Raw genomic sequence first — 25,056 nt, 5'->3', positions numbered from 1 at the left:
ATTAGAATATATAATGCTCACCTTAGACTAGCAAATGCCAATGAATCTTGGAGTTTCTACTGGAATCTACCAATAATTTGGTCAAAATTGGCCACTTCTCCAAGCAGCACAGTACGACAAGCTCCTCCGTTTCAGACAAGCTCGAGCTCGAGGTGGGGGTGATATAGGCAGGGTGATATAAGCATAGTACAGACAGTTCTACTTTGGAACCGTCTGTACTAAATAGTATAGGCTGAGAACCGTCTGTATTAGAGCGTCCTACTTTGTTGGAACTGCTCATTATCATTGTCTCAAACGATTCTAGTTTTGAGCTGTCTATGATACTCTTTACACAGACAACTCCATAGATCATCTTTATAGCGACATTCCACTAAATGGATTTTGTAGTAGCATTTGCTCATGTCAAAGTTAGCCTCCATAATCTAGTGGCCGCTCAATCAATGAGGGCATTATGCACGTATGACTCAGATCTCCCGCCACGTGGACCCAATGGCTGGTACGGGCATCTATGGTATGAAGAATAACATTGTCGAGTCAAATTATGTTGATCGTGGTAAATTTGGTTTGGCAAAGTAGAGCTACAAAAAATATACTCTTTCTATGTGTGTACTTGATACAGCCATGAAAGAAGGCTTCAAAATGAAGTCTTATGAAAGTAGAGGGAAATTTGAAATATGTTAAGACCAAATTCAGATTTACTCACCCGAGTTGAGCTTTCCACTACAGTGTCTTTTCTTCATCCTTTATCCTTATTTTGGAAAGTCTGGAGCTTTTCAGGCGGGTCTACTAGTCTATTTAGAGAAAATAGGTTTGAACTTCTCAGCACAAAAGGCACTTCAGTTTATGCAGACATCAAGTACACCCTACTTAGTAGGGCTAAACTTAGCACAACTAGCAGATACTAACAAAATGATCCACATGTCAACACTGAGGATCAAAGCACCTCAGATGCCATATGATAAAGGAGAATGTTGCATCAAAACCAGTGAAAAGGAGACAAAGCTGACACAACTTAAAGCAGATCATAGCTGACATAAAAATCAAAAGCAAAAGTCATGAACGAGTACCGAAGAACAGTAACACCTCGTGTTTCGATCTCTCTCCATAGTCCATAGTTCCATATTATTATTTGCTCCAGTACAAGAAACTCAACCAAAAACGAAGAACAAACATACATGCATGGTACATGTATGCTGTATGCATGCCAACGAGGCAACGACCAGATTAGCCGCAGCTAACATAAAAAAAGCTAGTCCAAAATGAAACTCACACTGCATGAAATTATATCCTAGCTAGATAGTATCACGCGATTCTGCCTTATTACTTCCCTCGTGATCTTCTTCTTGTTCCTATCTCTGCTCTAGTCTCATGCACGAACAGATCACATGACTTAAACAGTAGCACAGGTTACACTAGCAACAAAAACAAGAGACAAAAAAAAAAAAAAACTACCGCTCGGACGGTCGGTCGTCGTCCGACGGCAATACTAACAGTCTAAGGTACTAGCTAGCTGTAAAAAGCCAGCGGTGGTGGTCGTGCACGATATAGGGTCGATCATCAGCTCCGGACAAGCCCGCAAGACAGCGTCATGAGAAGCATGGCGGCGTCCGTGATCTCGTCCTGCACTGGCAAGGCCGGCGACGGCAGGAAGCTGCTCCAGACGGTGGCGGCTGCTGCGGGAGCAGGACTCCTGCTCCAGCTGATGAGCCCAATGTTGTCGACGAGATCCCTGCTCAGACCGCCGTCAGCAACCTGCGCGGCGGCCTGCGGGAAGACGGCCTTGTCAGCGGCAATGGCAGGAGTGGCGACGGCAGCGTGATCCTGGACCACCTTGCACCGCTTCTTGAACGGCAGCGACCGGTCCACGTCCGCTCTCTTCTCCTTCTTCACCTTGGGGTGCGTGGGCGCGGCGTCGCTGAGCAAGGTCGCCTTAGCGCCATCGGTGGTGGACGACGCCCCAGAGGCCATCATCGCGCGACGCGCCTTCCGCTGCCTGATGCCGCACGCGTTGCAGAGCGACTGCACCATGCAAAACAAGTTACAGCTATGGCCTTGCAATTATACATCTTTAGTAGTACAAACTACAAAGTGCAAGGGCCGTGCATGAGTTCCAAGAGGCAACAAACAATGATTCCTACCTTGGGGCCGCAAGGGCCACTCCTCCACAAGGGGGTCTTGGTGGTGTTGCAGTCCGAGCACACCCTAATAACACCCAAATTAGGTTGGCTGCTCATGCCGCTGCCCATATCCTCGTACGCTTGCGCCCTTCTCCTGGGCTTCTTCGCCGCCATGCCAGCACCGGGATCCGCGCTCACCTTCCTCGTGATCCTCATCTTGGCTGGCGGCGTCCAGCTGCCAGTCTCGAGCGATCCGCTGACCTGCAGCTTCCCCATATCGTATGGATCGTACGAGGATGGCTCGATCATGTCGTCGTGGATGCTCTCCACGGTCGGGAACGGCATCGCAAAGACACTCGCCGACGATCCATTAATCATCTGATAGTACACAAGATCATGCTAATTAAGTGGCTAGAAGTGACCAAACAAAAAACATGTGAATTTTTATAGCTAGGATTGAGAAATTAAGCAGATATTTAGGTTGTACTTACATGCTGGGGCTCTAGCATAGCTTGATGCTGCCTCGTCAAGTGATGGTCTGCTGACCCATAGCTCAGGCTGCCGTCACTAGTGCTGCTGTTGCTGATCACAAAGGGGAACAGGAGAGGGGGATCCTTTGGCATGGTGAAGGCCTGGAAGTGGCCTTGGTGACGATGATCTTGTTGGTGATCTCCCTCCATGAGAGGGAGAGCAGTGGAGAGCTGGCTCATGTAGATGGCAGACATGGGAGTAGTAGATCAGGATGAGATGGAGAGGAGGAGGAGAGCAGCAGCAGCTGGTACGTGCTGTAGTGCGATTTGCAGGTCCGAATGGGAATTTGGAGGACCAAGAGGCAAGAGCGATCATGGACAGCAGGGGAAGGCATGTCCCTTTTATAAAGGGACAAGGAGAGAGAGGTACCTAGGCTGGCCGTGTAGATCATTCGTGTGTGATCCCTTTCACAGACACACACACGGATGTGTGTGTGTGTGTGTGTGTGAGAGAGAGAGAGAGATGAGCGAGCTAGATCGGAGGGGAACAGTAAAACACGTCGGGCACTGTGCAGACACACGTTAATCCATAGTCTGAGGATATGGATATCTGAGGTCGCGCTCCAAGCGAAATCGAAGGGAGGGACGTCGTTTGCATCACCCGTTTGTTAGCAGCGATCACAGTGGCAATCATCGCCTCGAGCTGTAGCCTGCCCTCTGCTTAGGGCAAAACACGAGTTCCTGTAGCATAAATGGCTTGTTTGGCCAGTCCTATTGCCAAGTTAATTCTTAGTTTGTTCCGTTTGTACTTCTAATGTTTGGTATGTGTCTTAACACTCTTTAATTAATGCTTGTTTGGATAGTCATGATCATACCCAATCCCATCATATTAATGGGGAAATTTGCTATTTCCTATCTTAATCCCAATGGCCAAACCCATCCGAAATCCTAAAAAGGTACGTTTCACTGGCTCCCTGAGCGAGATCGCTTGGAGCCGACGGACCGCAAGTATCTAGGCAATAGGTTGATAAAAAAAAAGGTTAAAGAGGTATAATTTGTCCCTATCAATTATTAGCTCGGCCTAATTTACACCGCCAACTTTGATATGGCTTACTCGCAAAAAACAAAAACTTCACTAATGTTTAATTTACACACTTGAACTAGCAATCCCTCGTTTGCGGTTTCTAGGGTGGCTTTGCCACAAAAATACTGATATAATCAACTTTGCCACGATAGCAGGAAGCTTAGCAAATAAAAATATTCATTATACTTGCGTTGGGCAAAAAAAGATGATGCTAAAAACAAATGGTGAAGTTTAATAATGTTGACACTTACTGTGGTAAAATTAACCATCCTCAAAATCACCATTGGGATTATTTGCACATGCTTTAATAGTCCAAGGATGTAAAGTGAATAGTATCGAAATTGATGGTGTAAATCAAACCGAGTCAACAGTTGAGATAGGTAAATTGGTTTTTTTTTTTCATAAAAAGGTCCTTATTTGCTAAAAAGAAGAAATTTCTTTTCTACATCCTCTCACCTGGCCGATTCAAGCCGTTGATTCCCAATTCAACCACCCACAAACCATGCAATCAGGCTGCGACATGCATGCCACAAACCTCATTGGGTTAACTGGTTAAATGGGCACTTAAATGCCCACTGACATCAAGAGCCCACATGCCAGCCTCGCTGGAAGTCGCACTCTTCTGTAAAAACATGCCATTTGCAGTGACAAATGATTTAATAAAGCAAGTACTAATTCCTAAACTGAATGTGCTATTTAGGTTCCTGCCATGCTGTTCCATCACTTACCCAATCGAACTAAGTAGCACAACCAAGTAATCTTCTGAATTTACCAGGCTAACATTGCAAGCCGCCTGTCTAGACGACAAAAGAGTGGGAACCTACAACACATTTCATAAGCCTTAACAGCCTAGCAAATTACTAGTGTTAGCAAGGTATCATACGCATATGCCTCCTAGCGGGCTTCAAACAAAGCAAATTACTATTGTTAACAAGAATGTTTAATCTACATCGCATTGGAGATGTGTTCGTCATTTTCACCAAGAGCCTGTTTGGAATCTGGAAATTTCGCAAGATGCAATTCGACTCCCATGGTAAATTCAACATAAGTAAAGTGAATCTATATTATGACATGGCAGCCCGCATCCTTATGGATCTACCTAGCTCTTGTTAATGAACAGTAGTACTGCTCTATTATAACAGAAAGCCTCCTGCTAACACCTGATCTCTAACAGATACCAACATCCGAACAATTAGTCATACACGGGACTAATTAGTAACATTCGCATGTGATATCTCAATCCTCTTCTTCCCCAGTACCTATATATACTGCAAACACGTTCCATTACGACTGCAGTAGTGCAGATGACTGTGGAGGCTCAGGAGTGGCTGTGTATAGATTTGCATGAAGGCAGCATATGTATCTGCCTCTAGCTTCGCTCTCATGTTTGGGTGTAAGACAAAGAACATTAAATATCCTGAGCAGGCAAAGAGATGTTTCCTGCCTCCATTTGCCCACCGTGAGCACAGTTAATAGTTCTTGTTTACACCCGAAGGTCCAAATATTTACATAGATTTGTGTAACTTCTGAAATTTGTTTTTACTGTTCCAGATAAATCCAAATACTGGTAATCATGACCCTTCAACAAAAAAGCAAAGGCTGGTAGCAATGGTGGATCCAGAGTTATCAAGTAGGGGTGCTCTCTCCTCTTTTTCTCTTTTTCGTCCTCCTCTTTTTTTTTTCTTCCTCTTTCATGACCAAAAATTGAGGGGAGGGGGGCTCCCAAGTGCTCCCGAGGGTGGGGGCTTGAGGCCCCTTCGCTCTCCTATCCTGATGGATCCGCTACTGGCTGGTACTAGATACTAGGTACCAAACCTCTCCCTAAAAAAACAAAAAGCATTTTGCTAAGGTGCTCAGTAACATCCTTAATTTTCACTTTCTTCATCATCTCAGTTGAATGGAAAGTAAAAGGCAGAAAATTATTTCGTAGCACCATATATAGGAAAAAATGATTAACTTATACATTAGGCCACTCATAATGCTAGTTTCTTAGATATTAATTAGGTATTCATCTAAGTAAAAAGATGACGTGGCAAGTAATTTAAAGATAAAAGAGAAGGAGCTTGTTTCTTATGGAAGAAATTAGCTGTTTGAACAATCCTAGGTGATTGTGAGACAATAAATTGCTTTGGGAGACTTAAAAAAACTAGTAAGACATTTGCATCCATTAGAAGCTTGTTTCTTAATATCAATTTCTTACTCTCTCTCTTCTCTTAGACATCACTTAAAAAACAAAGCACTAGCAGTGGCCTTAACCTTTCTTTACCAAAATCATAGTTTTGTAGAAGTTTCCCTTGAAAAATATAGTTTCTAAGTAGACTACCTTTTCCAGCTTAAATAATTTGATACGTCAAATATCTAGCTACTTGCACTCTTGGAATTTCTGCCTCTGAACCGGATCATGTGTAATTCCAAATGATCATGATGAGGCAATAAAAAAGATGATCATGATGAGGTAGGTGCATGCACCAAATACTAATGTAGAAAGTAGAAACAGTACTTCTCCCTGCCGATTGCCAAAACAGGCAAGGCAAGGAGCCTTGCTATGCTACCTCACCCCTATGCATATCTATCTCTTCAGCACCACTCTACCAGTCTCAGCCTGATCCTGATCTATCTATCCTCTGGTACGAGGGAACCAGCCAGACACAGTGAAACCTTGAAAGCGATGCCTCTTCCCACATGACCAAGCCCATACACTCCCTGTTACAAGAGGCCAAAATCTGGGCGACTTGTTCCTCGCCCTCTCGTGATCTGGCCCTTAATGGGGACAGATGCAGCGAGGCGCACACCCAAACAAGCGAGTAATTGGTCCAAATCTATGCAAAAGGGGCAGGCCGCGCCCACTGCACAGCTCTGCAAAGCATGCCGTCCTTTTACAGCCGGATGAGTTCTGTGGATTCTACAGATCATGGCAATCAATTTGTGCAGTGCATACGAAAATAAGATGGAAATTGACAAGGGAAAGCAATTGGCAAGATCATGTGTTGACCCACTTACAAGTAGAGATCTTCAAGAATGGATGTTTCCTTGCTTCATGGAGATCGGAGCTCGATATCTGAACCTTCTGCAGGCAAGTGGAGACGCAGTACTGCCAAATCCGGCCAGAAAACTGCAAGTTATCATCAAACAGGGTAAGTGCTGGGTAGATGCTCGTGATTTGGTAGTCAGCACCGGTTTCAGATCAATATAATTATATTTAGTGATTGATGAACTGCCCACTTAAGATGAGTTGATAGAGAGAATAATCTGAAGGACAACTAAAGTTTCCAAAGAAAAACAGAGAAATGTTTAAGGTTTCAGTATAGCAAGAAGAGAACTAATCCCTGACCTTAAACAGTCTTCGAACAGAGAGAAGACTGAACATATCAAACAGTGCAAGTCATACAGTGACCAAGGACTCCGGTTCCAGGAAATAGCACAGTTGTTATCAGAATGGCAGAGCAGTTCTCTGTCTAGAGTCTCTTCGTTGTTCATTGAAGAGGGGCATGGCCATTGCACAGTACCATGCATAGTGTCACTCGAAATCAGTTGGAAATATAGGTCCTGTTTGATACAGCTTATTATTGATTTTTGCTTCTCAGAAGATATAAGTTGAAACAAACAAACTAGTTTATTGCTGGTTTTTGAAAAGCTGAAAAGTTAATTTATGATGAAATAAACTAAAAGCTAATAAGCTGGTTGAGAGTGACTTTTCTGAAAAGCTAATGTGCTAAGAACTTAAAATTTTCTCGTAAAAACCAACAGCTTTTGGTATAAGCCATAAGTAGCTTTCATCAAAAACTCATAAGTTTCAGCTATGCTAAACAAAACCATAGTATATAATTACAGTAAATGAGGGGAATATATGTACGGGTAGATCATGTAAATGTCAATGACAGCACTGATCTAGAAGAAGAGAACCCAAGTGCAAGACTGGTGCTCAGTGTTAAGAAACAAAACGGACAAAATATCTATAAAAACTAATTTAACTACGCATGTTGTTCTTGCCTAGATCTAGACCTCATTTGGAACGCAGAAAGTTCAGAGGAATTCCTTAGACATTGTACATAAAATAATTTAATTCATGTATGAATCCGAAAAAGTTCCCCTGTTCCAAACAGGACCCTAGTTTACAAGCTATAGTAGTTCTTTTCTGTTAGGGCACTTCAGATAAGCATGTGCACCCAGCACTGTCAAACTTCTTATAGTATCATCCCTACATCTGGATAATGTTTTAATAGAGGCAGCAGCTAGTTTGTATGATGGTTAGGCTGCTTACGTATATGGTCTTTGAATCGCTCCTAGAGAGAGAGAGAGAGTAATTCACTCGCTCTCACAAGAGAGAGAGAGAGTAATTCACTCGCTCTCACAAGAGAGAGAGAGAGAGAGAGAGAGAGAGAGAGAGTAATTCACTCGCTCTCACAAGTTGTAAGGTGGTAAGGCAAGGCCAAATCATAGACTTGCGGCCAACAAACACGTAACTTTCAGAAGGCTCTGCAAATCCAAAGGGATCATGGCATTGAGCCAAAAGACACTGTGCGCCATGTCTACAGGGACCCTCTGTGGGGGTAACAGCAAATGCATGGCTGGTGATTGAAAAAGAAAACAATTACAGTACATATACATGTAATTCAGTTAAGGATGACAGCTGTACCTCGAAGAATTAGATTATAATAGCAGAACTCCTTTTTAAAAGCCGTTGCATAATGAGTTGTGCCTGTTCCTTCGGCACTCGAATGAGACAAAAAAAACCATTAGACATATGCATGAATAGACCAGCAAATTAACAATAGTTTTGATGAAAGCTCATTAATATGAGTCACCAGGTTCTAACAAAATACATTTCCTTTCTCTACACTCTTGACCCCTTTCAGTCAGTGTTACCTAGGCACGAATACGGGTGTTGAAATCTGGCTCGGATTCAGATGTCCGATTCGGCGAATAAAATTTGGACATAAGAAAAACAACTCGGAATCCAATACGGGTGTCGGAATCCGACTCGGATTCGAGATGTCCGATTCAGCAAAAAAATTAGACGCGGGTGACTAGGTAATACTGCTTTCAGTTAACCAAGAAAAAGATGGGCCAACATATTTGAAAAGGTGCTGCTGAACTTTCAGTTGTCAGAAAATCTAAAACAGTAGTGACAGATTAGGTCATATCTGTTTTTTCATCAAGGTAGAGAAGGTCCTACCCAATATTGACAGGAATTATTTCATATAAAAATTTGAAAGGCAACTATTGCACTCTGTAGCAAAATTAAGGCACACGAACAAACCATAATAATTAATTCAATAAGTATAATACTGAAACTAAAATGAAACATTTGAGTAGTAAGACGGTGGAGATGGATTCAGACTGCAAATCTACAATCTGTTAAGTGGTTGTGGGGGGCACACGCCCGCAACAACCAATTGCTATCAGAGGAGGAACCAAAAACAGAATCAGCAAAGAGATAATGATTAAGGATAAGGTTAACCTACGGGTAGGATGAAGGGATGAACCACAGCCACTTATTTTAGGGCTAAATGCTTGCTATTCTTGGATTATGGTTGGCAACAAAGACTAATAATAACAAAGATACAAGAGACTTCCATGCCAAATTTGCAGACCACGGAAGAAACTAAAATAGTCAGTACCTCTTTTAGTCCTACTACTTCATAAGAAAAACAACTCTACATAGTTTATATGAGAGATCTCCATGCATCATCGGTTGACATACCCGAAAACATAGTTATGGAATAAAAGTTATGTGTGAATAAGTCGTTCTTCTGTACATTTGCAGACTACATATTGGTAATGCGTCAGCCTAGGTGAAGGTTAATTTCATACTTCTGTTTGGTTTATTTCATACCTCTTCCTTGGCTTAATCGTGGTGAGCAATTTTTTGCAAGACAGCTCATACGTGAGGGGGAAAAGTATGGTACGCTTCCTACCACATGACTAGGGCTGCCCAGTGAAGGTACATGCGGCTGACCAGCTGTCCAAGGGAGGAGGAGCTCCTGCGCCACTTGGCTATGGGCGTACACATGCCGTGTGCAGTGGGAGCTCCTCGTTGTCTTCAGCCGTTGGTCCTTCTGCTCCAACAAGTGCCTCATTCAACAGTCCTTGTTGCAGATGTGCTCTTTGCTGATCACTCGGGCTGTGAGTTCCTCACAGTTCACCAAGTCTTTTTCGGCATATGTCATGTAAGTGGTTCTCCAACACCTTTTCCTCCTGAAGATATCTACTCTAGGGTGCTGTTTGGCCATAAAATCACCCTCACCCTCACCTAGGGCTGCAGCCGCACCCTTCCTCACCTCCACGCTGAAGTCACCGGCAAGTTATCAATAATAAGGAAATTAAGAGATAAAGTTAATAGGCATTTTTTGATAGATTAAGGAAGTTTAAATTGTAATAGGAAGGGATGGAGCATATCTATAAGCTTCCATCTTTAGGTTTCTCAAGCGTCAAGTAATATGAGCCTCTCTATAAAAAGAGAGGAGTTGTACCCCGTTGGATTAAGTCAGAAAAAGTTTTTTCTTCTCTCTCTCTCATGCGCTCTGCCCTCCTCTCTCCCTGTACGCCGCCGCCCCCTCTCTGCCCTAGCCGACACCACCATCTGCTCCTCCTCTCGGCCGGTGACCAAAACAGGTCGGCGGCAACAGTCTCCACCACCTCACCCCATCACCCATCACAACTACTCCCTCCACACCATCCCTCCATCCAAACAGCCCCATAACAATAGGGCTTTTTGGGAATTCATCCAGCACAGTTCTTCAGTACAAATGTAAGACAGGATTAGGTGAACTCCAGTTGAGTAATATTGAAAAAGGTGTGAATGTATCTCTTATAATCATACAGCAGAAAGTCCCCTCCAAATTAGTGTACGGAAACTCCTCAAATCAAGAAAATGGGAAGCATTTCAATGGGTCTTCAACTCTTCATAGCTAACAATTTGTGTTATACTATTTCACTATAAAATACTTCAACAATAAAATGTTATGGTCCATCAACTTATTTCCCTTTCCCTATTCAAGAAAAAGGCTCATTTTTTCATTCCATGATGCACAATTCAACCATTGTGTTTTATTCAAAATCACAAGTTCGCAACTATGTGAATGCCACGAGGACTGTAAAATTCAATGTGCACGTCAATGTCATATATATAAGGTCAATAATTTCACATATGTAGCACTTCAAGATCACCAACATAATCCCAGAAAAACATTTGAACAACGTACGGGACAAAAGGTTTTCAGACCATATGCAATGCATTTATGCATTGACTATTTTGGCTCGAAACTAGAAATATTCACAATTTTAGCATATCGTCAAACTAGAATATGCAGTACCTCATATAGAACCAGCACTAACAAAAGCAAGACTCTGATGGAACATTCCAGTTTCATGCTGGTTTAACAATAATAAAAAAATTAATCATAAGGAATGATGTCAAGGATGATTACGTTTTGTTATGCATTTCCTTCTGAAAACACCATATGCATCCACAGAGTCACTGACGCTGAGACTCAGTATCAGCAATTTAAAGCTTTGTCTATCAGGGCAGTGGTCCCACATATTTGTCCTTTAATCCCCACAGCAACGACCCACCAGTAGCATCAAATTCCCATGGACACTTTTGATCCCTAACCTCAACTGAAAAAGAAAGTACACTTGACATGCCTTTCTATTCCTTCCACTCATCTCATGTAAAATAACCTTATACATTCTTGAATCATTGGAAAGAAAGGAGTTTTGTAGGTTTCGCTTCTTTTTTTAAATTAAAAAAATGAGGAACGCCTAGCTCTTGTAACAGAGTCATTTAACTTGTTTGTAAAGAATTAGCAAGCATTTACACGCCTTAAACAGAGCAAGCACATATATCCACAAAATCACATTATCCTCGTTTATTTTTTTGCGAGGACATTGTCCTCCTTGACGATATAGATCCATAGCCTGCAGAAACGAGTACAGACAAACACAACCTGCCAATTTTCTTTTGTGCCGCACTGCAGCATTTGAGTTATGGTGAAACCCTTGTAGGACTATACCACCAATGCTTATACTAAGAACTGAAGAGGTAAGAGCAAGCATGACCCGAAACTAACAACCCGTCTAAACACATTGCAACCCCAATTCCAGGAAGAACGTGATTAAATGCCAGAAACACTTCAAGCGCATTTCGTCGAACAAGCACGCCGCGAACAACGCAAGCAAAATATCGATCGCGCGATCCGCTCGCGGTAAGAGAGAGAGGGAGGAGGGCAGCGGAGCGGGGGAGGCACCTCTGGCGACGGCGTAGAGGCTGGGGGGGGGGGGGGGCGGAGACGGGATCGCCATGGACGCGAGCCCGTGACTTGCTCCCGCTCGCTGCAATTTTCCTTCGCCGTTCGCTGTGGTCGGGGACCTTCGCGGGGAGCGCGAACGACATGCTGAGCCGAATCTTTTTTATTTATATATTTTTTCGGATTTAGCAAAAAATTATATCTATTTTGAAAATTTATAAATCTATCAAATACGTTTTCTGTTGGATAGCAACAAATCTACCTGTATGAGGTGAGTTTGGTCAGATAGTTTTTTAAAAGAAGATCAATAGTAATAACCAGATATCATGTGATATGCCATCCAATATACGACCTAGCGCATATATTTATAAATTTTTAAAATAGATGAATAATTTTTCTTATTTTAAAAAAATATATGAATAAAAAGGTACGGTGTTTTTAAGGATGGTGAGTCAAGGTGTTGTCAGCCTGAAAAGTTGGCTTGAGAAAACTAAAAGCCCAGCATGTTGGGCCGAGAAACTAAAAGCCCACCAAGTCACGGGCATAAAACTGAGAAGCTCAAAAGGTTCTTTTGCATAAAAAAGAGATGCGATATATATATATATATATATATATATATATATATATATATGTATATATATATATATATGTATACACATATTGTATTGTATATATATTATGTAGGTACACGAAGCGTACTTATAGAATGTGCACAAGTCTAGTGCACGCGTTCGACCAAGTAGTTAACCAGGCGTTGACATGCGCACCAGCTCCATGAACCGCACGCACCACCCGCTACCCGAGCGTGCTCGCACCCACTGACCCCTCGGTCCCACTGGAGAACGAGCATCGATTTGCAACCAATTGCAACTTCTTACGTAGATTAGTTACATAGCTTGATTACAACTACAGGCATAGAGCACGTCTCTAACTTTGAGCAGCAAATACAACTAGTTGCAACTACATGAATAGATGAGTTACAATATTTAGTATAAAGTGATTGCAACTGCAGACATAGTGGTTACAATTATATGCAGTGATTTGCAACCAATTGCAACTTCTTGCATAGAGGAGTTATAACTACAAGCATAAGGTGTTTGCAACTATATGTTGCAACTACAGGCATAGAGCGAGTTTCCACCTTTTAGAGGTGATTAGTTACAATTATAGATATATAGTGGTTACAAGTATATACATAGAGAAATTGCAAAGTCGCCAGCTTGACTATTTAAAATGTGGTTGACTCGATGTGCGTGTTGAAGCGGTCGAGGCGCGCGAGAGGAAGGTTGGCTCGGTCAGGGGTGCACCGCAGGGAGGGAGGTTGGCTCGACCAGAGCACGCGCGATCGGCCAGAATAGCTTCACCATGTGTGTGTGTGTGCGCGCGTGCGCACGCGCGCTTGTTTGAAGATTTTGTATGAATAGGCTACTATCACCTATTGAACGGGTAAGACCTTATGGGCCTCACGGTCAAACCGACCCGAATTAAATAAGGCCGATGGCGTCGAGGAGGAGGAGGAGCAGCGCCACTCTTGTGGCATGTTCAGGTGCACCATGGATCGATGCATATAGTAGGGTCCTCTCGATATGTATTACAACAGGACATGGCATATTCTCCACCTCCCTCTGCACGTCGAAGATGTGGTCTTACATGTTGTGGATGTAATTTTGGATATACTATAGAACATGAGGATTGACCCATCTCGTGTATCAACAGTTGTCAGGGTCATCATCCGAGGCTTGTAGAAATGTGGAGGTCACATTCTAGAATGGTTTTTAAAAAATGATACTAGCATTCATAGTGATATAGTTCTCACCCTCCTAAGAGGACATCGGAAGAATCGACGCCCTCCATGAATGCTCTCGTCGTACATCTGAACGACACAATCGTAGCAATGGTAGCACTTGGGCCACGGCTCATTCGGGTGGTCGTAAATCCTTAAGGGACTTGGAGGACGAAAATCACTCTTATCCTGCAGAGGGAAGTTGTAAAGAGGCTCATTGTACTCTGTTGGACCAGACGAATCCTCCCATCTCACTATCGGGCCGCCCCGCCCCCCTTCTTCCTCACCCCCTCTCGTCCCTAGCCTCCATTGATCGATATGGCTTCAATTTCAAGATACAGTAGCATTTTATATATGTGAGGTAGCAATATAGCTCCTTTTACCTCGGCGTAATTATTTTGGTTGCGCCATATAGGATTGGTCTTTTCGTCTGGAAGGACTTGGCATACTCTTGTGCTTCTCAAGAATAGCTGACACACCATGCAGAATCACTTGTCTAACCGCAATTACTCCGCAAAAGCAACATAAAGTACATAGCAAATATGCATACATCTGCAACTATTTTGTATCGCACATTCCATCCTTTCTCTTGCTAATTGTTTACTCTTGCAGTCTCGAACAGGTCATCATGGATTCCTAGAGGAACCCCCCCCCCCCATGGAAGTGCCACAATGGCATGAGCATCCATTGTGCAGGTGTGGCAGCCGATCTCGAATGTTGATGTCCTTTGAGGTTGAAACTTTTGGTAGGAGTTTCTTCATGTGTCTAGAGCTTAAGAATGATTTCATAGTGCGTCTCTCTTTTGCCCTTCGTCCACACCTCCCAACTATACATTGCGTAGAACACTTTTAACAATGGGTTTATTTTCCTAAGCCATGTCATTTCAAGAAATGGATCGACCTTGTTAGGCCACCATACAATGGAAGCTACATCAGAGAACCTAAAACGAAACATGAGTATGAGATTAGGATGGAGGAAGCACAGCTGCAGTAGGAGGCACACCACGAGCGCCAACAAGAACGTTAACGCCAAAAAACAAGAACGCAAGTGACAGGTGAAGGAACTTCATAGGCATGAGAAGGAACACCGTCTCCGACATGACATTATAAGGAGGCGGGAGGCCAACCTTCAAATGCATGAGGAAGAGCTACAAAGGAATGAAGCACTCTTGCTCCGGTAAGAGGAGGCTAAGCGCGAAGTGGCATATCAAAGAAGGGGGGAGACATCCCCGGTCTACCTAGTAGAAGACTTTTCCTATCCACATCAATGTAATATTACCATCAAGTTTGTGTTGACCGCAGACATCCAACCGTGCTGGCTTGTACTACAACTCATTATATTAATAAATATGTACTCGATTGAAGCGTAGCCTTTTCAGACCTAGTCATTTCAAACCTAGCCTTTTTCAGACCTAAGCTTTTGAGAAGTAGCTTTTTCAGACATAGCCTTTTTAGAAATAGCCTTTTTAGATATAGCCTTTTCAGATGCTTGCTTTTCAAAGGTAGGATTTTCAAAAGTAGCCTTTTCAGTTGACATGAACATTCCTTACAGCAGAATCAACTCCTTTCCTAAGATAGATTTTTGTTGACTTAGTCCATACACCAGCACGAAACTGTTGTATAAATAGTTGATCTCCTGGCCACATATAGAACAAAACCACTAGCCTCAACCTCCACAACTCCTGCTACAATGGTGTCCGATCATTTCCCCAAGAAATATTCGCTGGATACTATGCCTGCTGGGGTCGAAGTGCCCATGTGCTGGTGTGGAGACCTTTGTATGGTCATGAAATCCTACGACTTCTCTGACACCTATGAAAGGAGGTTCTTCATGTGCCATAACTACGAGTACGATCCACCCTAGAGAAGCACCAATGTTGACTCTCGTCGCCAAGTAATCACTTCTGGCCAAACTACTCCAAATACAACTGAGATTTACCACTAAACATTTTGGTATCCATTGCGGTCTCCACCACCACTATATGACTTCTTATAATGGATAAATAGTGAGCAGCCGCAAGCAGATGTGTTCCTTCTTCACACTCTGTAGGACTGAGATAAGTGACTAGAGGGGGGGGGGTTGAATAGATGCCTTACAAATTTCTTGTGAAATAGATGGCCTACTTTGTGTTCACCCAACGCTCCTAAAAAATGCACAAGCAGAAGCCAAACAGAGAGAAAGTTCAAAAGGAAGGTTTCAAGGCAACATGACTCCACAGATGAAATATGAACCCTAGGTTTCATTCAAGACCATTCCATATGTCTTAGCACTCGAAAGCTCTCAACCTGCAAAGAATCTAAAGAAGATGATCACAGGGCAAAGAAACTCTCCAGGTTGATGATCTAGAGGCAAAGGAACTCAAGAATCTCTCGTATACATGAGTATGTGAATTTTATGCCTCTAACAACAGGAAGAACAACTTCCCAAGGTGGAAAGATTGCAGCTCAAAGTCAAAAACGAAAATCAATACGAAAATAGAAAAATTTGCAAGGAAGAAAAGGGAACCAAAAGAAGGAGACTAGAAGAAGATGAGCACGAGTATATGCAAGAAAATAATCTTCATTAAGTAGAGACATCAGCCCTATTTTCAGCGGATTATGAAGTTGTTTCTCTCACAAAAGCTCTAGCCTATTACAAAGACTAAGCATATCCTCTCATTTCCTCCAAAACCTATCATTAGGCTCTCAAATGGCTGGCTCAAGGCTCTCTCATAGCTGTACCTCTCTATTTATAGGCCTAGGGAGGTGCCTTAGCACTTAAGTTTCCTTGTTCCTAAAATACGCATCACTGGTAATGCACTCCTACCTACTGCCAGGGTATTTTGGTCCATTTTTCGCTCTGTCCATCGAACGACCACGGCTTCTTCATGACTTAGCTTCAACTCGACACAAGCTTCACAATGATGCCATGTGACGCTCCAGTCCTCCCGCGGTTTTGTGGCTAAACCACGAAATCCTAATACGCTTCTCAAAGCGTGACTAGTTGCCACTTGCTTTGCCTCAAGCAAGCGCTCCAATGTTGATGTGTGTACTCCGTCTTGCGATCTTGACCATCGGTAAGTCTTTCCCGCTCACGATCCCTCAGGCCGCCTCGTCACTTGCACCGGAATCCCCTTCGCTTGACTTTGTCCACACACCGTCTTTATCCTTCTCTATCCATGCTTTGCTTGACATCCACGTGTACCGCCAGGATCACCTTTGACTCCACCTAGCCTCCTTGATCGTCTGGCACCAAGCCTCCCGCTTGACCCTGATCATCTCGCCGTCGACCGTCAAGTCGCATCCATAATCTGAACACCATAAGATAAGCAAACATTTTTCTCCATACTCCAAAATATATCCAGGTTAGCACAAACCAAAAATCCACAATTCAGAAGTACAAAATGTGAGCATCGGATGTTCTGTTGATCTCTTCAAATTTGGTGCCAAAATTCCTTCTTTCCAGGAAATGCTCCGGTGAGCATAGTGCCCCTACACCGGACTATCCGGTGTATTGATCAGATTTCTCTTCAAAGACAAAATGCTCCGGCGTCAGCTTTAGCACAACACCGGACCATCCGGTGATTTAAGTCCACGTTTGCTTTTTAACAAAAATGCTCCGGCGTCTGCTCCTTTAGAACTCCGAACTGTCTGGTGAAGACAAATTTCCTCACACTCGATTGTCCGGTGATCACTCTTTTCCTGGACTCACGCCAACTCCATTGTACTCTCCAATAGTGATTAGTCATATGCAAAATCATGCATAAAAACGTTCATGCCAACCAAGATCAACTCAAATCAATTGTTGTCAATGACTCATCACAAGCAAACCAAGTCACATATGCACTTGGTTTCTCACACTCAATATCGAGCCGCTTGGAGACACTTCCATGAAATGGAAATCGACAAGAGGCGGGAGGCTACCCACAAACGTATTGTTTACATTCCTAAATGTATGTTAAGTTTAAAAGTGGTGCATGAATAGGTTAGAATGATCGTGTACTGTACATACCACCATGTATGTCATGGCACCCATCAAAATCATCGTGTTTAATCTTCCTTTTTCATGAAACATCGACTGGCAATGGACACATCGACACCAAAGAATGGCGATGCATAGACAACACTTATTCTTTCACAAACCAAATCGATAGTGGACCGAAACCCTAGTTCAGTAAGACGTCACCCATTGGTTGGGTGACAACAAGGTGTCGCCCTTCCAACGGGAGACAGCTTCCTGCCGCCCTCTGATTGGGTGATATAAAGGTGTTGCCTGTTGTATGAGCGACACCTATCGTCCATCCAATGGGCTACACTTCTGTGCCAGGTCAGTGGCCAGCCATGTTGGCCTGCCATGTTGCTCGTTGAACGGGCAACGATAGCCTATTCATGCAAAAATTTCAAATGATCATGTAATTTTGCAAATATTAAATATATATATGTAAAAAAATTAAGGATATGTTGTTACACCATACGGAATAGCCACTTCAGGCTCCATAGTCCATAGTCTGAAAGTATTTTTTTACTTATGCTTGTAAATCCCTTGAGTTTCAACTTGTACTTGTTATTTTTATGTATTTGAATTCTATTTTAGCCAGGAGCAACTCTATTTGCCTCATTTGGACTTTTTTCGGAGTTCAAATTTCATAATAAACTCCAAAACTTTGCTTGGACAATCCAAATACAAAGTTGATGTAAGTCACCCTAACTACCCTAATGTTAGTTGATGTAACTTCTACGTGCTAAAGTTCAGTGGACATGATTTCCATGAGCATAGGCATAGCTAAGATGGCAATGCTCATTTGGGAATAAGATGTGGGTAAAAGAGATGATGGAGAGTTATGGCGATCTGACATAGAAATATGAGAGGAGACTAAGATGTGTGGAGGAAGTTCATTGACTCTTAACAATTTTTATTTACTTTCACTGCTTAGTAGTCAATCACATAGCTTCGCTACACGATACCTAGACGCTAGACATCACCCTCTGTCTAGTGCCTAATCGTTGTCTACTCTTAGAATTGAACTCATATTCTTACCACTGAAACGTGTTATATTGTGGTTGCGCCTTATCACAACAAATCTTGCAATTGAGATGTTATCTCTGAACTCCTCACTTCCAAATAGATCCTATTAAGAGTTAACTTTACATGGCACTGCGATGGAGGAGGAGCGTCACTGCGCGATGCTACTCATCATGGTGGAGTCTTCATGCCTTCATCCAATACCGATATGCAGTAGGTGCTTGGGGCGCTCGTGCAATGCTTTTGGCTATCTACCAGTGTCGATAGGCCAAATTCCTCATATCCTATTGCCCGATCTTGACACGGTGGCATGCCATCTGGCTGAGAGCAAAGTTGTCCACACACCATAGCATCACATTCTATTCTAGTCATGGATGAGGTGGGTGCATGCCAGAGCCAATTGATTTTTTGCCACCGTTGTCGGTGTATCAGGAACCGGGGGTCCCCGAATCCCGAGGCCAGGCCAGCCATCCGCCACATGGCGCCATCCCGCGAGGTCTCTCTTGTGGGATGAGGAAAGGCCAAGTCCCGGGAGAAGGTGCTCGGGGCCACGGTCGGTGGCCCCCGAGTACCCCAGTACCGCGATGATCCACGGAATCCGAGTACCGGGAAGAAAATGCTCGGGGAGGTGCCCGGTCATCCCCGAGCACCCTAGTCCCCCGACGATCAGAAGAGCTAAGTTCCGGGAGAGAGTGCTCGGGGCTGCGTGCGGCAGCTCCCGAGCGCTCGGTTCCCCGAAAATCCGTACAAGAGTGCTCGGGAGAGAGTGCTCGGGGCTGCACGTGGCAACCCCCGAGCACTCGGTTCCCCGAGGGTTCGTGCAAGAGTGCTCGGGAAAAAGTGCTCGGGGAGGTGAACAGTACCTCCGAGCACCCGGCACCCCGAGGACAAGGATGGGCATTCTCGGGAGAGAGTGCTCGGGGATGTGAACAGTACTGCCGAGGGGCATACCGATGAGGTGTCAACCAGCCAGAGGTCCGAGGCCGCATTTAATGAGCGTGCGTGGCCTGACACCTCCAACTGCTCCCGCTGCGCTCAGCGTCAGTTCCTGCCACGTTTTGGCAGAGAGGTGTGGGGTCATTAATTGCACAGGTCTCGTCCCGTGCCATCCGGCTTGTCTCAGGATAACTTCATGAGGATCAAGGCGTTCCGTCTGCCGCACTGCTGTGGCAGGGGAACAAGACAGGGCGAGCACGCCGGGTTGCTCTGCGGCCGCCCGGTGGGCCCTCTCCACGGCGCCCGTTGCCAGGGCATTTATGGTGACGGGCGACCGGGTGTGCGACGCATTTTCCACCCCTGGTCACTTCACCCAGAAGAAATGATGACGCTCTTTCCATTTATGGCGTCTCGGAACTCGAGCCCCCTCCTTTCCGTTCAGGGCATGTCGTGGCCGGCGAGTACTTAAAATAGCCGGCAACACAAAAGAAGAGAACGAAGGAGAACAGCAACAAGAGACAACGCCAATACCGGCGAAAAAACCCCAACCCCAAGACGAACCAGACCGACAACGAGAGACCGAGAGTAGACATGAAGAACACAGCGCAAGAGAGACACTATGAGCAAGGTTGAGCACAGTTCCAGCCGAAGAACAAGGACCCTCAAGCTCTTAGTTAGGCCAACATCCTTGTAACCAGCAACATCCTTGAGGGACTTCCTCAGGACAGTTATAGCCTCCATACAGGAGTAGGGTATTACGCCCCCGTGCAGCCCGAACCTGTCTAAATTCTGGTGCATTTACTTATTCTTGCACTAGGTCGTCATCCCCACCACCGGCCGTTGCATTCATTCCCATTTATTTCTCCAACGAACTTATTCAGGATCATCCCCCCAGTCGAATCTCTAAAAAGGGGTCTCTCGGGATCCCTGCGACAGGAGTTAATCCTCCGACAGCTGGCGCGCCAGGTAGGGGGGAGCATCCCTGAATCTGTTTGTTTGTTTTCTTCCATAGAAAAAATAGCCGGTGGTCACCGCCTGCAGCGTTCCGGCTCCAGTTCCAGCGGGGAAATGCAGCCCCTCGCACAGGAGGCCCCAGCCGCTGCTGCGTCCCAGCAGCAGCCGTGATCTGCACGTGCGGTGTTCCCCTCCCAAGGGGACCAAGGCGCTGGGCCCAGCAGGGCCGCCGCCGCCGCCGTCGGTGCACCATCTGACCCCCAGCAGGTGGTCGAGACTCCAGCCGCCAGGTCCGCATCTGGACAGCACCGGGCACCCCTCCGGCGTAGGCTCGCCTTCGGCAAGGCCAGCCCCAGGAGCGCGCTACTTGCGGCGTACGCTCTCCTCAGGCATCCACCCGTCCAGGCGACGGCAGAAACCCCGGAGGGCCGCTGGCTCCAAGAAGTCGCCGCCCTGGTCGGCACAGCCCGCCGCCAGGTGTTGGCCGAGAGTTCCCGCGCCACCACCCAGCATGGCACCGCCAGAACTGGCCCATCGACGGGTAACGTTCGCACTGGCAGGGGGGCCTCCAAGCAGAGCGCTGCCCCCCTGGCCGCGTTCGGAGCCCAGGACCTCCGCTTACGTCTCAATGAGCGGAGGGGCCTTGAAGATGCGCGTGTCACTCTCGAGCGCTAGCGGGAGACCCGGTAGGAGGCCGAGGTTGAGGATCAGGCTTCCTCTTTGCCGGCCCACGATCGCTAGGATTCCCCGGCTCGTCGGCGTTCGCCGCCAAGGAACGCCACTCGCGCCACAGGGTACGGCACCGGCTGCCGTGCCTTCACTAGTGAGCTTTGCCGGGTCAAATGGCCCTACAAGTTCCGCCCTGAGCTGCCGGAGAAGTACGACGGGTCCATCGACCCCGTTGAGTTCCTCCAGATATACACTACGGCCATCCAGGCGGCCGGTGGCAGTGAGAAGGTGATGGCTAATTATTTCCATGTCGCCTGAAAGGGGCTCTGCCCATTCTTGGCTCATGAACTTACCCCCAGGGTCTATTAGCTCCTGGGATGACCTTTGCCACCAGTTCGTGGCTAATTTTCAGGGCACATTCACGCTCCCCGGCTTGGAGTGCGACCTCCACGCCGTCAAGCAGCAGGAGGGGGAGACGCTACGACGCTTCATTCAGCGCTTCAGCCAGGTCCGCAACACTATCCTGCGGATAGCCCCCCATGCTGTTATCGTCGCCTTCCGGCAGGGCGTCCGCGACGAGCGGATGCTCGAGAAGCTAGGTATGCACGAAATCGAGACCACTGCGGAACTCTTCGCGCTGGCCGACAAGTGTGCCAAGGCGGCGGAGGCGCGGGCTTGGCATGCTCCGCGCCCCGAGCGCCCCGCCGCCGACCAACCAAGTTTTCCCGCTCCGACAGGCGGAAAAAGAAAAAGAGAAGAAGGCGCGAGGCTACTCCTGTCGAACCGGCCCAGGGTCTCGCCCCTAGGCCGGCCCAAGAGCCCGACCGCCGACAAGAACACCGGGCAGCCACCGAAAGACGGCCTGCACCCGCGAGAGCCCCAGCCAGGGCCCCTCCTAGGGCTCCTGCTCCCGCAAGGGCTCCGGTCCCCGCCCGGGCTCCCGCTCCAGCAAGGGCCCCCACTCCCTCGGGGCCCGAGCCAGGCAAATGGTGCCCAATCCACCAGACCAGATGGCATGACCTCACAGAGTGTCGTACGGTCAAGGGCCTCATCGAGCAGCGCCAGAGGGAGCGCGACGAGTCCCGCGGGGGAGGCAACGCCGAGGCCACCCCCGGCAACGCAGAGCTCGGCTTTCAGGAGCCCGAGCATACCGTCGCCTTCATCGACGAAGGCGCCTATACGCCTTCCTCGTGGCGTGGCATCAAGACCATGCGTCGCGAGGTGTGTTCGGCAACCTCGAGCGAAGAGGCCACAAGGCCCTTGAGATGGTCGGACGCTCCGATCACGTTCAGTATGGCCGATCACCCTGCCAGTACTGCAGGTGTGGGGCGACTACCCTTGGTGGTGTCCCCCACCATCTGCAATGTAAAGGTCGGTAGAGTGATGATTGATGGGGGTGCAGGCCTCAACCTCCTATCCAAGGAGGCCTTCGAGAAGCTGCAGGTGCCCTCCAGGTGCCTAAAGCTGTCGCTTCCGTTCTGCGGGGTGACACTCGGGCACTCCCTGCCCCTCAGGCAGGTCGAGCTACCCGTGACCTTCGGGAGTCGGGACAACTTCCGCACGGAGAACGTCCTCTTCGACGTTGTGGAGCTCCCCCTCCCCTACAACGCCATCCTCGGGCGTCCGGCGCTCGCAAAGTTCATGATGGCTGCGCATTATGCGTATCTCACGGTCAAGATGCCGGGCCCAGCGGGCCCCATCTCCGTGACCGCCGACTCCGGCGGCGCCGTTTCCTGCGCCGAGCAGTCATACCTGGCCTTGGTCTCAGCTCAGGCCGAGGTCGAAGGCTGTCCAGGGGGCCCGGGACCCTCTTCATCCAAACCCCGACTCGCCGCCGACGCCTCTGTCCCTACAAAGGAGGTCGTGGTGGGCGAAGACGCCTCCCAGGTCATCTGAATCGGCTGTGACCTGGACGGCAAATAGGAAAGCGCGCTCGTCACCTTCCTCCGGGCTAACGCCGACGTGTTTGCATGGCAACCGTCCGACATGCCCGGGATCCCTAGGGAGGTGATCGAGCATCACTTGGCTGTGCGTCAGGACGCACGCCCGGTGAAGCAGAAGGTCCGGCGGCAGGCGCCTGAGCGCCAGGAATTCATCCGGGAGCAGGTCAGTAAGCTCCTTGACGCTGGATTTATCCGAGAAGTCCTCCACCCCGAGTGGCTGGCAAATCCAGTTATCGTCCCGAAGGCCAACGGCAAGCTCCGCATGTGCGTGGACTACACCGATATAAACAAAGCTTGCCCTAAAGATCCTTTCCCTTTGCCCCGCATAGATCAGATTGTAGATGCAACCGCGGAATGTGATCTTTTGTGTTTTTTAGATGCAAACTCTGGGTATCACCAGATTCGCATGGCCATAGAGGATGAAGAAAAAACTACTTTTACCACCCCGGTGGGGACTTATTGTTATATGTCAATGCCTTTTGGTTTGCGCAACGCTGGGTCTTCTTTCCAGCACGCTATTCGCATCACCCTTGATTCGCAGGTTGGCCGCAACGTCGAGGCCTACATCGATGATCTCGTGGTCAAATCCCGAGACCGCGCCACCCTGCTCGAAGACCTTGCCGAGACTTTCAATAGTCTCCGCACTACCCGCCTGAAGCTCAACCCCGAGAAATGTGTTTTTGGGGTACCTGCGGACAAGCTCCTCGGTTTCTTGGTTTCCAGCCGAGGGATCGAGGCCAATCCAGAGAAGATCCAGGCCATCGAGCAGATGCGACCCCCGGCTCGACTCAAGGAGGTTCAGCGTCTCGTCGGCTGCATGGCGGCCCTCAGTCGCTTCATCTCCAAACTTGGGGAGCGGGGGCTCCCCCTCTTCAAGCTTCTGAAGAGGACCGATCGTTTCGACTGGACGCCGGAGGCCGAGCAGGCCTTCTGCGACCTGAAGAAGTATCTCATCTCACCACCCGTGCTGGTGGCTCCGTCCGAAGGTGAGCCACTGCTACTCTACGTATCGGTCACTCCTCAGGTTGTAAGCATGGTGTTGGTAGTGGAGCGTGACAAGTGCACGGGGTTAGGTGCTGGGTCCCAGCTCCTGGCCGCCCCCGGGCACTCCCCTGTCCTCGCAGCTCCCCCGGAGCAGGGGGTCGAGCTCGAGCACTTGGCTCCCCCCGAGCAGGTGGTCGAGCCCGAGCACTCGGCTCCTCCCGGCCTGGGAGTAGAACCCGAGCACCCGGTCAGCCCCGACCGCGCCACCGAGCCTGGGGGCTGCGACAGCCCCTCGAGTGAGGCCGCGGTCCAGGCCCGTCGGGTACAGCGACCGGTGTACTTCATCAGTGAAGTCCTCCAGGATGCCAAAACGAGGTACCCCCAGGCTCAGAAGCTGCTCTACGCCGTGCTCATCGCTTCCCGGAAGCTGCGCCACTACTTCCAAGCGCACAGGGTCTCGGTGGTTACCACGTACCCACTGGGACCCATCCTCCGAAACCGAGAAGGCACCGGGCGTGTTGTCAAGTGGGCGGTGGAGCTGGCGGAATTCGACCTGCACTTTGTCAGTCGCCAGGCGATCAGAAGCCAGGCACTCTCTGACTTCGTAGCAGAATGGACACCCGTCCCCGAAGTCGTCCCGGAAGAGATTTCTGCATATCCCGGGCACGATGCACCCGGGCACTGGATCATGCACTTTGACGGTTCCCTCTCGCTGAAAGGCGCGGGGGCCGAAGTGGTTCTCACCTCCCCAACGGGTGAAGAATTTCGGTACGTCGTGCAGCTGCAGTTCCGCGCATCCAACAACATGGCGGAATATGAAGGTCTCATTGCTGGCCTCCGAGCCGCGGTGGGCCTCGAGATTCATC

General features: G+C 47.4%; 1 protein-coding gene across 1 annotated transcript; it reads right to left on the bottom strand.

Annotated features, from left to right (window-relative positions):
- Positions 1–1,064: 1,064 nt before the first annotated feature.
- LOC133926923 (protein CYTOKININ-RESPONSIVE GATA TRANSCRIPTION FACTOR 1-like) lies at positions 1,065–2,982 on the bottom strand. The gene is made up of 3 exons (XM_062373097.1): positions 2,609–2,982; positions 2,139–2,495; positions 1,065–2,019 (listed from the first exon to the last, which is right to left on the bottom strand). The coding sequence occupies exons 1-3, from the start codon at positions 2,840–2,842 to the stop codon at positions 1,558–1,560; spliced, it is 1,053 nt and encodes a 350-aa protein (XP_062229081.1). The 5' UTR covers positions 2,843–2,982; the 3' UTR covers positions 1,065–1,557.
- Positions 2,983–25,056: the final 22,074 nt, after the last annotated feature.

This window comes from Phragmites australis, chromosome 8 (genome assembly GCF_958298935.1).
Source record: "Phragmites australis chromosome 8, lpPhrAust1.1, whole genome shotgun sequence".
Taxonomy (NCBI): Eukaryota; Viridiplantae; Streptophyta; class Magnoliopsida; order Poales; family Poaceae; genus Phragmites; species Phragmites australis.
The sequence above is the reverse complement of the archived record's forward strand: the minus strand, read 5'-3'. Positions and strand labels throughout refer to the sequence as shown.